Source organism: Ornithorhynchus anatinus, chromosome 21 (genome assembly GCF_004115215.2).
Source record: "Ornithorhynchus anatinus isolate Pmale09 chromosome 21, mOrnAna1.pri.v4, whole genome shotgun sequence".
Lineage (NCBI taxonomy): Eukaryota > Metazoa > Chordata > Mammalia > Monotremata > Ornithorhynchidae > Ornithorhynchus > Ornithorhynchus anatinus.
Genome location: NC_041748.1, coordinates 14031051 through 14044303, shown reverse-complemented (window position 1 = coordinate 14044303; position 13253 = coordinate 14031051). Strand labels below are relative to the sequence as shown.

The 13253-nt window shown below is 44.5% G+C and overlaps 1 protein-coding gene across 6 annotated transcripts in view; it reads left to right on the top strand.

Moving 5' to 3' along the window:
* Positions 1-13253, top strand: part of PDE10A (phosphodiesterase 10A) — a 543800-nt gene that overhangs the window by 323120 nt on the left and 207427 nt on the right. Inside the window, exon 1 of one of the 6 annotated variants that reach the window (XM_039915065.1) lies at positions 1212-1432. The exons of 4 other annotated variants lie outside the window; for them this stretch is intronic. In XM_039915065.1, the coding sequence (XP_039770999.1) occupies positions 1270-1432 (163 nt within the window). In that variant the 5' untranslated portion in view covers positions 1212-1269. Of the gene's footprint in view, positions 1-1211; positions 1433-13253 lie in introns of those variants that run through there. One more of the 6 variants, XM_029048766.2, reaches the window with a different exon arrangement.

The window sequence follows — 13253 nt, the reverse complement described above, 5'->3', positions numbered from 1 at the left end:
TGTTGTTTGACTGTGGTCCAGTCGCAACTTATCTGTGCCTCACTTATCACATCTGTAAAATGGAGATAATTATATCGTTAAATCCTACTCCCTCTTAGATTGTGAGCCCCAAGTGGGACAGGGACGTGTCCAACTTGAATATCTTGAATCCACCCCAGTGCTTGGAACAATGTCTGACACATTGTAAGCACTTAACAGAGCCATTTGAAAAAAGCATTGTGATAAATTCTGGGGTAGACACAAGCTTATCAAATTGGACAAAGCTCTTGTCTCACATGAGGTTCACAGTTTTAGGGGAAGAGAGAACAGGTGAGTAATCTCTATTTTACAGATGAGGAAACTGAGGCAAAGAGAAGTAAAGTGACTTGCTCAAGGTCACATAAAAGAGGGTGAATGATGGAGGTGGGATTAGAACCCCCTTTTATATATATTTTTTAATGGCATTTGTTAAGCATTTACTATGTGCTTACACTTTTCTAAACTCTGGGGTAGATATGAGTGAATTAGGTTGGACCCAGTCCCTGTCCCTCATGAGCTCACAGTCTGAGGAGGGAGAACAGGAGAACTGAGGCATGGAGAAGTTAAGTCACTTGCTTAAAGTGACACAGCTAGCATTTGACAGAACCCGGGATTAGAACCCAGATCTCCTGACTCCCCATTCTTTCCTATTTTCCCTAAAATACAGTACGAGGAAACAGACTTTGTGCATGTGTTTTCTTAAATGCTATATCCTGGTTCTTACTGTATTTTGGTTCTTTAGGAGCAAAGGGAAAGGCACATTCAGAGATAGCCAATCCTTTAATCGTTCCCAAGGCCGTGATCATCTCTGGTCGGTCCTTTCCTTGTGAAAAGCTTTGTGGCCCAGAGGCTCGGGTGTCCACAGAGACGGGTAGTAGCCACTACCCAGAGAGACGAGGAAGTCCTTCTGGCCTTCTCTTTCCACGGCAAACACGTCCCAGCCCCCGGGCCGTGGAGTCTGCCTCCTCCCTGCTGCGGAAGGGGGATTAGGTGCAGTCGCCCAAACCCTGGGCTCCTTCAGCGGGAGGTTTGTGTGGTTGGTGAGCTGGGAGTGAGTGAGCAAAAGGAATCTGAGGTTCTGTGATGTCAGAGGCCCCACTGGAGGGGGCTAAGGGGCTTCTGGCCCCAGGTGTGGCAGTTGGAATCTGTTGGAGGTCAGTTAGAGGGGCGGGGACTGTTGGTACCCCCTCCCTCGGCGGTCAGGCTTTGAAGGCCTAGCCGGCCAGCGCTCCTTGGCTGTTCCGAAGGAGCATGTATTCTGGTCGTCCTTACTCCGGGTCTGGGCCCGTGCCCGGACCCGGAAGCGAGGCTGTGGATAGAGCTAGAGAGTATAGCCTACCCAATGCCGGGACTTCAGCCCCATGTGGTACCTCCACACTGTGCAAGACAGGTGACCATATGGCACGGTTACTGGGTAAGGAGGTGGTGGTGACGGGGCGGGCGGGAGAGAGGGGTTGTTTCCCCCAAACAGCCGTCTGGAGGCTTCGTGCTCTAGATCTCCTTCTTGACTTCCTTTTCTGAACCTCTCAAGGCACATTTCCAGTTCAGCCTCCTCTGAAGGCACCAGGAGGGAGGGAAGAAGGGAGAGGTGAGCAGATACGGTAGCTTTTCTTGCCGACACAGGGGAAGATGTTATGAGGAAGAGTTTGGGGTGGGGAGCAAGCTCGGGGACAGGGGTGAGAGAAAAATCACTGAGAGAGAGGAATAGGAACGTTCCTACCTGTTGGGGGTCATGGCGTGATAGCCATGCTTATCCTCGAGGCCTCTGTGAAATAGAGGACAACAAAGCCTGCTCCGACAGAAAAGACAGTGGGTTCGGGTTTGCAGAGGCAGTTGACGTCAAACCAGTCAGCCCTCACTGTTAATCATGATTGTTCCTGTCTGTTTTTAAATCTCCCAGCTTTCTCCCTGAAGCACAGATCCCCGAGTCTTCTAAACAGCGCAGTAAACTAGCAGATGTTTCATTTCTGCTAAAAACTTTACTGGGATGAAATGTTTTGGCGAGAATTATGAAAATCAATAGGCGACCCAGCACATCTTTTCCTACCCTGCCGGGGTTACTGCGAAAGACAGACCAGATTGGACAGGGTAGGAATTTTAAGGTGCATTTTTCCAGACTAACAGTGCTGGCATCTCCTCTGCTTAGACTGGGAAGCCCCATGTGGGCCCTGATCATCTTGAATCTACCCCAGTCCTTAGGATAGTGCTTGGCACATAGCAAGAGTGTAATGAATATCTATTATTCATTATTATTATTATTATAGAAGTAGAGAAGCAGCGTAGCTCAGTGGAAAGAGCACAGGCCTGGGAATCAGAGGTCATGGGTTTGAATCCCGCATCTGCCACTTGGCAGCTGTGTGACTGTGGGCAAGTCACTTAACTTCTTTGGGCCTCAGTGACCTCATCTGTAAAATGGAGATGAAGACTGTGAACCTCATGGGGGACAACCTGATTACCCTCTGTCTACCCCAGTGCTTAGAACAGTGCTCTGCACATAGTAAGCGCTTAACAAATGCCAACATTATTATTAGTAGTAGTAGTATTAGTGAGGGCTTTAAGGGAATGGGTAGTGAGTGTCATAAATCAGGCTTTAGTTCTCCTTGCTTTCCCAGAGGGACAAGACACTGAGCTACCAATAGCTATATCAGCTCCTTGTGGACAGGGAATGTGTCTGTTTATTGTTGTATTGTACTTTCCCAAATGCTTAGTACAGTGTTGTGCCCACAATAAGTGCTCAATAAATGTGACTGAGTGAAATAGCCAACTGTCACACCTCCAACCAGAGTGACTCTATCCTCGCTGCAAGTTATGAGGTTTCAAACACATAATAATAATGCTGATGATAATGATGATGGTATTTGTTAAGCGCTTACTATGTGTCAAACACTGTTCTGAGCACTGAGGTAGATGCCAGCTAATCAGGTTGGACACAGTCCTTGTCTCACATGGGGCTCACAGTTTTAATCCCCATTTTACAGCTGAGATGAGTGAGGCACAGTGAAGTGACTAGTCCAAGGTCACACAGCAGACAGTGGAGCTGGGATTGGAATCCAGTTCCTTCTTCCTCCCAGGCCGTGTTCCCCTACTAGGCCGTGCTGCTTCCATATGTAGCAACACTGAGGAGCTTGGTGCCACATATTCTGCGGCCCAAAAGGGTATACTACGTTTGGGGTATGTCGTTTAGTCCAGCATGACAGCTCCCCCAAATGAAGATGTGAAATGAGGTGGATGGAGATGACCAGCAGTTTGTCTTTAAAAGGAAAAAAAAAGCACTTTTCTTTTTTTATGGCATTTGTTAAGCACATCCTATGTGTCCAGCACTATTTTAAGTGGTGAGGTAGATGTAAATTAAGTTGGACAGAGTCTAAGTAGGAGAACTGAGGCACAGAGAAGGTCCCTCAGCAAGCCTCTGGCAGAGCTGGGATTAGAAGCCAGGTCCACTGACTCCCAGGCCTGTGCTCCTGCCACTAGACTGGGTTGATTGGGCATGTTGCATGTTTAAATCAATCAGTCATTTCTGGAACACTTGTTGTGTACAGAGCATTGTATTAAGCGTTTGGGAGGTTGCAAAACAACAGTCGCTAGGCACGTTTTTCATTGTTCGGAGGAGTTAAAGGAAATGGAAGTGTCTTGACATGGTCAGGAAAGGTGGCTTGAGGTTGATGGTGGTTTGAGGATTTTGCTTTGAGAGTACCAGATGATAAAGGGTAGGGTTGCACAGGTAGATCCTATTGAGGAATTGATTTTAATGCCTGTGTGTTCCACTGATGGACCCCTTAAGGTAGAGCACTGTTCTGATAAAGCTTTGGGAAAGAATACATAGTTGGGAATTGCCTGTCCATGGAGCATATCAAAACTTTTTAAAGCATATTTTGCCCAGAAGCATTTTCTTTTTGGGGGGTTTCAATGAAATTATATGCTCATTGTCATTATAAATGGTATTCATTTAATTGTATTTATTGAGCACGTACTGTGTTCAGAGCACTGTACTAAGTGGATGGGGAAATAGGATGCAACAGAGTCGATAGACGTATTCCCTGTTGAAAATCAACATAAATTTATGTTGTTTGGTCTTCATTTAAATCAATGAGACCACTGTACTAAATGCTTGGGAAAGTACAATAGAGCAAGCCGGATCCCCACCCTCAAGGGGTTTACACTGTATCAGGAGAGACAGCAATTAAAATTAATGACAGGGTTGGCAACAGTATATAAAGATGGGTACATAATGGTCATGGGTGGGGTGGCTGCAGGAGGGGAACACCTAAACAATTGTCATGCAGTATTAAATAGTTTATTTGTGTTTATTATCTATAATCTCTTGAGGCCTTTTCTCCCCAAAGTGGAGAGAGTTTCTCCCCAATTTCAAAGTGGAAACAGCATGGCCTAATGGAGAGGGCACATGATTGGGAGTCAAAGGACTTCTAATTCCAGCTCTGCCACTTGTCTGCTTCAGTTTCCTTACCTGTAAAATGGGGATTTAATAGTTGTTCTGTCTCCTACTTAGGCTTTGAGGCCCCTGTGAAACAGGGTCTGTATCTGACCTCATGAGCTTTCATCTGCCCCAGTGCTTAGAACAGTGCTTGACAGGTGCTTAACAAATACCGCAATTAGTATTATTATTTTATGAGTAAGTGATTTTGAACCTTAGAAATTCAAACCCGGTTCAAAATACAAACTTGAAAGTCTGTGAGGGAATTTGCTCAGGGAATTCTTCCAGGCTAATTTTCAATTGAGAAATTGCTGAAAGGTTTTTTGGAAGTTAGAACACATGAAACACTTTTTGTCTTTCTAATAAAACCATTTGTGGAAAAAAAATAATCCCTCGTTCAGTGTTATGGCAAAACCCTTTGCTCCAGTCTGGTTCTTTGCTCATTCTTGAATGAGTGGTTTGGATTGTAAGCCCGTCAAAGGGCAGGGACTGTCTCTATCTGTTACCGATCTGCACATTCCAAGCACTTAGTACAGTGCTCTGCACATAGTAAGTTCTTAATAAGTACTATTGAATGAATGAATGAATGAAATGAAGAAGAATCTTTCTGGCTGAAAAGTGGGGGAGGAAACAAGACATATTGTTCGGCAACAGGGAGAAGGAGAAAGGTGAGGGAAGCTTGGTGAGTGGGAAAGGCTGCTTTTTCCCGAGAAGGGCAAGAGAGCTGAAAAAGAAAAATCTTACAGTAACAAACCTAAACGATAGACCCTTCCCAAACTTTCCAGTGTTAATTGGTGAGACTTGGTCACTTTTTAAAACTTTTGTGACAATTGGCTGTTCAATCACTCAATCATTGGTATTTATCGAGAGCTTACTGTGTGCACTGGGCTAAGCACTTAATAATAATAATAATGTTGGTATTTGTTAAGCGCTTACTATGTGCAGAGCACTGTTCTAAGCGCTGGGGTAGACACAGGGGAATCAGGTTGTCCCACGTGGGGCTCACAGTCTTAATCCCCATTTTACAGATGAGGGAACTGAGGCACAGAGAAGTTAAGTGACTTGCCCACAGTCACACAGCTGACAAATGGCAGAGCTGGGATTCGAACTCATGAGCCCTGACTCCAAAGCCCGTGCTCTTTCCACTGTGCCACTTGAGAATTGGTAGAAGCAATCCCTTCCCACAAAGGGCTTACAGTCTAAAGAGGGATGCTGATGTTGTGTACACCTCATATCACATTTTAACAATGAGTATATGGTTCCTAGAAAACAACATGGAATTCAGGAAAGGATTAAGATTGAAATAGTGTTAGACAAATATCCTTTTTTAAGTCTTTTTAGAGGTAAAAATGTAAGGGGAAATGGGGAGAATGGAGAGAAGTATGAAGAATTGTATGAGAAGGAGACCGAGGGAGAAGGAAAAATGAAGAAAAGTGAGCGGGAGAGTCTTGTCTTACTGCGTCGAGTCCTTTCCAACACATAGGACACATCTTTCCCAGAAGGCCCTGCTCTCCACCTGCAGTTCTTCAGGTAGTGGATCCATACAATTTTCTAGATAAAAATCCCAAATTGGTTTACCTCTGCCTCCTTTCACGCAGTAAACTCGAGTCTCCACTCTCGGCTGTCTTAGATGCCACTGCTGCCTAGCACGGGCGAGTTTTTACTTGTAGCAGATGATCTTCCACTTACCAGTCGCTGCCCAAGCTAGGAATGGAATGGACAGGCCTCTGCTTGACTCTTCCTCCTGTATTCATTCATTCAGTAGTATTTATTGAGCGCTTACTATGTGCAGAGCACTGTACTAAGTGCTTGGAATGTACAAATCGGTAACAGATAGAGTCAGACCCTGCCCTTTGACGGGCTTACAGTCTAATCGGGGGAGACAGACAGACAAGAACAATAGCAATAAATAGAATCAAGGTGATGAACATCTCATTAAAACAGTGGCAAATGTTTTGCCAGTCTGTAGTCGAGACTGGTAGAGTACTGGAAACTCCCCAGATACTACCCTGAGAGGGGGAGTGGGAGAGTAAGGCTACTACATTCCAAGCAAGAAAGAAAACCAGAAATAGGAAGAAATGCACTTATTTAGTTAAGCGTAGGAAAAAGACTGGAAATATGGAGGGGAAAATGTGTCTTTGAAACCGATGTTATGACATGTCACTTATTTGTTAAAATGTACTTCAGATTTGAAAATATGTATTGCTTGTAATCCTGACTGGTTAGTACTTTTTTCTCCTGTATGATTGGATCATTCCCTTTTTGAAGAATTACAAAAGGCAAAAGGGTTGTGATGAAGTAATATTCCCAAAGAAGCCTAGAAAAAAAAGAACTGACCTTTTGGATTTCATAATATTCTCTGATCTAACCAGCACTTGCCAACCAGAAAGTTCACTAAATCAACCTGTCAGTAGTACTTATTGAGTGCTTACTGTGGGCATAGTGTTGTCCTGAGCATTTGGGAGAGTGCCACAGAGAAAGAAGATGTTGGGCTTTACCACAAGAAGCTGCCAGATTTCTTCCCCCAGTGGTGTTTACAACAGTCACCGCATGTTTATATCTTCCAATGGGAGACAGGCTGGAGAAGCTGAGAAAGTTGAGCTTTGGGAAGGCTCTTGGAGCTTGTGGGGTGAGTTGATGGCCTAGCAGATAGAGCATGGGCCTGGGAGTGAGGAGGACCTGAATTCTAATCCTGGCTCTGCCACTTGTCTGCTGTGTGACCTTGGGCAGATTACTTCATTTCTCTGTGCCTCTGTTCCCTCATCTGTAAAAAGGGGATTAATACAGTGAGCCCTATGTGGGATATGGACTTTGTCTAAACTGATTACTTAGTATCTACCCTTAGTGCTTAGAACAGTGCCGGTAGGTAATAATAATTATTATGGTATTTATTAAGTGTTTACTATATGCCAGGGAAAATACAAAGCACTGGGGTGGCCACAAGGATTTGTTGCTGAATTGTATTTTATTGAGAAATATAGGTAACTCACTCTCCTACTTGTATTCTGAACCCTGGATGGACAGAGACTGTGTCGGACCTACCTGATCATTCTGTATCTTCCCCAGCACTTAGAACAGTGTTCCTTTTTAAAAAAATGGTATTTCATTCTATCATACTTCATCACTTACTGTGTGCAGAGCACTGTACTAAGTGCTTGGGAGAATACAATACAATAACAAATGGGCACAGTAGGAGCAAGTCATGGGGACACAGGGAGTGGGAGAAGAGGAAAAGAAGGCTGTCAGGGAAGGCCTCTTGAAGGAGATGTGCCTTCAATAAGGTTTTGAAAGCCGGGGAGAGTCATCGTCTGTCGGATTTGAGGAGGGGGGGCGTTCCAGGCCAGAGGCAGGACATGGCGAGGGTTCTTGGAGGAGATGTGCCTTCAATAAGGATTTAAAAGTGGGGGAGAGTAATTGTCAGATTTGAGGAGGGAGGGTTGATGGGTGCTTACTGTGTTCGAGGCCCCCCTACTAAGCGCTGGGGTAGATAAAAAACTAATCAGGTTGGACGCGGCCCCTCTCCGACATAGAGCTCTCCGTCTTAATTCCCATTTTACAGTTGAGGTAACTGAAGTGCAGAAAAGTGAAGTGGTTTGCTTAAGATCACTCAGCAGACAAGTGGCAGAGCTGGGATAAGAACCTAGGTTCTTCTGACTTCCAGGTCTGTGTTCTAACCACTAGACCACAATGCTTTTATCCCTAGGCCATTGTGTGCTTGACACATAGTAAACACTTAACTAGTAAGCACTTAACAAATACCACAATTATTATTACTGGTAATATAATAACAATAAAAACAACTCTGTCCAGCAAGCCTTCCATGATTAATTCAATCAGTGCTTATTGAGTGCTTACTACGGGCAGAGAAAATTACTGAGCACTTGGAAGAGTACAGTCGAGGTAGTGGACACCATATCTCTGCCCATAATGAGCTTACAGAGAAGACAGTCATGAACAGAAGGGAAATATCACAGTATAAGGATATGCATGTAGATGCTGAGGGGTGGGGGGAATATCAGTGTTTTAATGGTAAGGATTCAAGTACCAGAGCAATGTAGAAAGAAGGGTGAATGTAGAAGGAAATGAAGGTTTAGTCAGTGAAGGGCTCTTGGAGGAGATATGAAGTAATGTGGCTTAGTGGAAAGAGCACACACTTGGGAGTCAGAGGTTGTGGGTTCTAATCCCGGCTCCGTCACTTATCAGTTGAGTGACTTGGGGCAAGTCATTTAACTTCTCTGTGCCTCAGTTACCTCATCTGAAAAAATGGGGATTAAGACTGTGAGCTCCATGTGGACAACCTGCTTTCCTTGCATCTACCCCAGTGCTTAGAAAAGTGCTTAACACATAGTAAGATTTTAACTATTATTATTATTGTTATTGTTTTATAGGAGCTTTTGAAGGTGGGAGGAGAGGTGGGCTATCATCTGATCGTATGCATAGGGAGGGAGTTTAGTATAGTGTTCTGCACACTGTAAGTGCTCAATAAATAGGATTGATTGGTTATTCCAGGGGAGAGGGAGGATGTGGGCAAGATGAGGATGAGACAGAAAAGATTGCGGTACCGGCATATTGATCCAACAACTTTATCAAGAAATTGGGAAAATAGCGTGGCCTAGAAGAGAGAGCACAGGCCTGGGAGTTAAAGGACCTGGGTTCTAATTCCGGCTCAGCCAGTTGTCTATTGTATGACCTGGAAGAAAATCACTTCACTTCTCTGTACCTCAGTTACCTCTAAAATCAGAAGTAAGACTGCGAGCCCCACTTGAGACATGGACTGTGTCCAACCTGGTTAACTTGTATGTACCCCAGCACTTAGTACTCTGCCTGACACATAGTAAGTGTTTAACAGATGCCATTAAAAAGATTTATGAGCTCATTTATACTTATCCTCAGCACATGTGCATCCATTTGTGTTTAATTGCATATTCATTCATTTGTATTCTGATCCCACTGTTCGTATACTGTTTTCTATCAATCTTCCCTTTTAGATTATAAACTCCTTTGAAACTAAGAACACATCTTGTACTTCCAAGGCCTTGTGGAACATTCTCAAAATCTTAATGAACTCCTTCAGGGCAGTCAAATTTCCTAAGTAGTTTCCAGCGTTCAGATGTGCTGATGTTGTCATGAAGTCTAAGCAAACCTCACGGACATCATGGAGCTGCTCCTTAGGCTTCTTCTGGGTCTGAAGTGCAGCAGAGATCTTATCGGCAGTGTCACATGTTGATCTGAACCCACCCAGAGATTTCAGTTAACCTCGTATCTACTCCAGCGCTTAGTACAGTGACTAGCACAAAGTAAGCACTTGACAAATACCATCAAGCGATATATATGGTGACGGGGATGGGATCGACGTTAGGCGACAGAGAGCTGGGACACTGTTTGCCTTCCTTGCGGATCAGGAATAGAAAACCTCGAGGTGGGCCAGTCAGCCAGGTGAACGTGAGGCCACGTGAAAGCAACCACCTAGATTTGGGCCCAGGGGTGAACGTGACCCATACTCATGGTCAAGGTCGTGGTGCACGTGGCTCGGCGATCCTTCGAAGCCAGCAGGGAAGGAGTAGTGCCTTTCTGATGGACTAATCCCACTACGTTAAACTAGAAATAACCAAGTTATCTAGTTTTAAGTTAAAGGCATAAAACCATTCTTACATGAGAGATGAGTGTGTGCTGGAACCCGGTTCTAAACGCCCCTAATTAAAAAGTTCCTGATGATGACCAGAAAACATCTCTATTCTGTTTTAAAGTACCGAAAAGACTGTGTGAATGTGGGATTGGGCACACCCTCTTCTTTGTGTAAGAGTGGGAATGTGCAGAGTGTTCTGCTTTATGAGTTGACATGATTGCATGAATGTGTCCCCCTCGTGTTTTTTGTGCATTGAATGGAGGACGTTCTGGAAACGCCAAATAGTTGAGATTTGAGGTGATGTCTATAGAAAGATTATGTATATGGATGTGGGTGGAGCAGGAACGAAGAAAGATTTAGGTGTTTGTCCTGAAGGTGGGCGAAATTAACATCTTGTTTGATACGGGGGTTTAGGCTTTAGGGTTTAGGGTTTTGAGTTTTTGTTGCCTGTCTCCCCCTTCTAGTCTGTGAGCCCACTGTTGGGTAGAGATTGTCTCTATCTGTTGCTGAATTGTACTTTCCAAGTGCTTAATACGGTGTTCTGCACATAGTAAGCGTTCAATAATTATGAATGAATATATTCTATAGTAGCTTATGCCGGATAACAGTGGTTAAGATAATGCCAGCAATTCAGAGTAACAAGACACCTGTATCATGGTCACAGTCTGAAATTTTATGTTTATCTGTGACAACGATGGCATCTTGAAAATCCTGTGGCATTTCTTTAGTCTTCTCAAACAAGATAACTTGTTTGAGCATTTAAGCATTGTCCCCCCAACCTCTGTACTCATAGCAATTCCAACACCCCCAGGGCCAGGTTGCTTTGCCGTTTTTCATGGTTCTTGGGTCCATGGTCACGTCTTGCCTAGTTGAAAGATACTACGACTTTTGAAGGGTCTCATCTTGAGGTGTGAAAGTTGCGGTGAGGAGAAATGTCCTTGCCTTCCCTTCCGTAGTACTGGTAGTGATAGTATTTGTGAAGTGACTACTGTTGGGCAGAGCACTGTGCTAAATGTTGGGAAAGAATATCCCGGTGGGGAATAGACCCAGTCCCTGACCTCCTGGGGACTCAAAGTCTAAGAGTGAAGGGGTTCAGGGAGAGGCAACTGGTGACAGATAAATAAGGAGAGATGAAGCCATGTAAACAATAAAGCAGCATAAAAGACAAGGACAAAGACAGAAAATTAAAATAAGCAGGAAGGTCCTGGGGCTAAAGAAGCAGAGTTTTATGCCCCTGTGGCTCAGAGTCTGCAGTCACAATAACTGCTGTGGGTGCACGCTAGGATTCCTTCCTTGCAATATTCAATATACTATGATCAATCACTGGTATTTATTCAACCCTTACTGTGTGCAGACCACTGTACTTTCCTCTCAGGAGATTACCCTACAGTGGGTTGACATGACCCTTGTCCACCAATAATAGTAGCAATAATGGAATTTGTTTAACTCTTTGTATGTGTCATGCACCGTTCTTAGCGTTGGAGTACACACAAGCTAATCAGGTTGGACATAGTCCACGTCCCACATGGGGCTCACAGTCTTAATCCCCATTTTACAGATGAGGTAACTGAGGCCCAGAGAAGTTTACTGACTTAGCTGAGGTCACACAGCAGATAAGTGTGTGACACTAAGTGTTTACAATCTAACATTAGCCTGACGGAGCCCTTCAGAAAAAAGCAGATGGCCTTTCAGTTACTTCCTTTCCAGCCCTGAAACTGAGCTGAACTGGGTGGTGTGTGTTGTCTTTCTTTTTGCCTATTATAGAGGGAATGGGATCCATAAAAGGTAATCTCAGCAGAATTCTGCTGGTAACCTAGGTCAAGGCAGCGTGTGAGATTTCAGCAGCTCCTTAAGAAGCTATATATATGGATATATGTATATTTTTTTCCCCTCTTGAAAAGTTGTTTAAACTCTTAAGTTTTGTATGTCCCAAGGGTCAGGCAAGCTTGACCCTGCCTTTGGCCAAGATCACAGAGCAGGGTAGGATCGGATGAGTAATGTTTGTGGTGGTTCAATTCTCTGGCGAACTCTTCGGTGCAGCTGCGACTCCGATTTATTTGAAAACCTGGGCTTTGACTGAGAGGCAACAGCTGGGAGAGGGGAGGGCTGCCGAGATGGAGAAAAACAAAACCCACATCGCCCCTCCCTAATAAAATTCCCGCAGCACGGCAACACCTTCAGTTCTCCTTCAGACTTCGAACCCTTCCCTCGGTCGCTTTCGGAGAGACAGCAAACAGGACGAGCCGCAAAACTTAGACAAGTTGTTTCGGGGGTCGAAAGGAAAAGCCAGTTTTGGGTTTGCTGGTGAGCCTGCCTTACTTCCCTTGGACGGAGCTGTTGAAGCCACAGTGCATCACGGAGGAAGCTTTTCAAATTTTTTCCCTCTCCTTCCACCCCTCACTCCCCCTTCCAATAAAAATACTTCTTCTATTGCTGGGCTTAGAAGCCAGATGACTAATAAAATTTGAGCGCAATGAGAGAGTAGTTGTGCTCTCTTTAATTTTCTGATTCAAGCACGGCTAATTAAGGGGAACCACCACCACCAATCTTCAGTTTTTTCCCTATCATTTAGTTGCCGAGTTAAATGTCCCCTCTTCTTATTTTTAACCACTTCCCCTTCCACCGCTTCGCCTCTGTGGTCACTAGGAAACAAGGTGGCTGTTAGGAGGGACAAATGAAAACTACCCATTCTTCCTGAAAGCCGCCCTGGGCCCAAACCGATCCAACCTGTCTGCTTCTGAACTGGGGAAGCAAAACAGAAAAATTCAGGAAGGAGCCAGATTTAACGGCGAACAGTTGAGTGATTTTTATCTTAAGGTGTCGGAGGTTCTAAGTCAACTCTTAAGAGTCCAAGTTTTGGCACGTATCACTCACCTTTGTTAAAGCCCAGATAGACCTGCCACCAAATAGGCTTATTCTATTTTCCCCACTTTTTTAATGATATTTGTTAAGTGCTTACTATGGGTCACATGCTGAACCAAGTGCTGGGGTAGATATAAGGTAAACGGGTTGGTTACAGTCCGTGTCTGATATGGGGCTCACAGGCTTAATCCTGATTTTTAAGATGAGATAACTGAGGCACAGAGAGATGAAGTGACTTGCCCGAGGTCACATAGCAAATGAGTGCCAGAGCTGGAATTAGAACTCAGGTTGTCTAACTCCCAGGTCTGTGCTCCA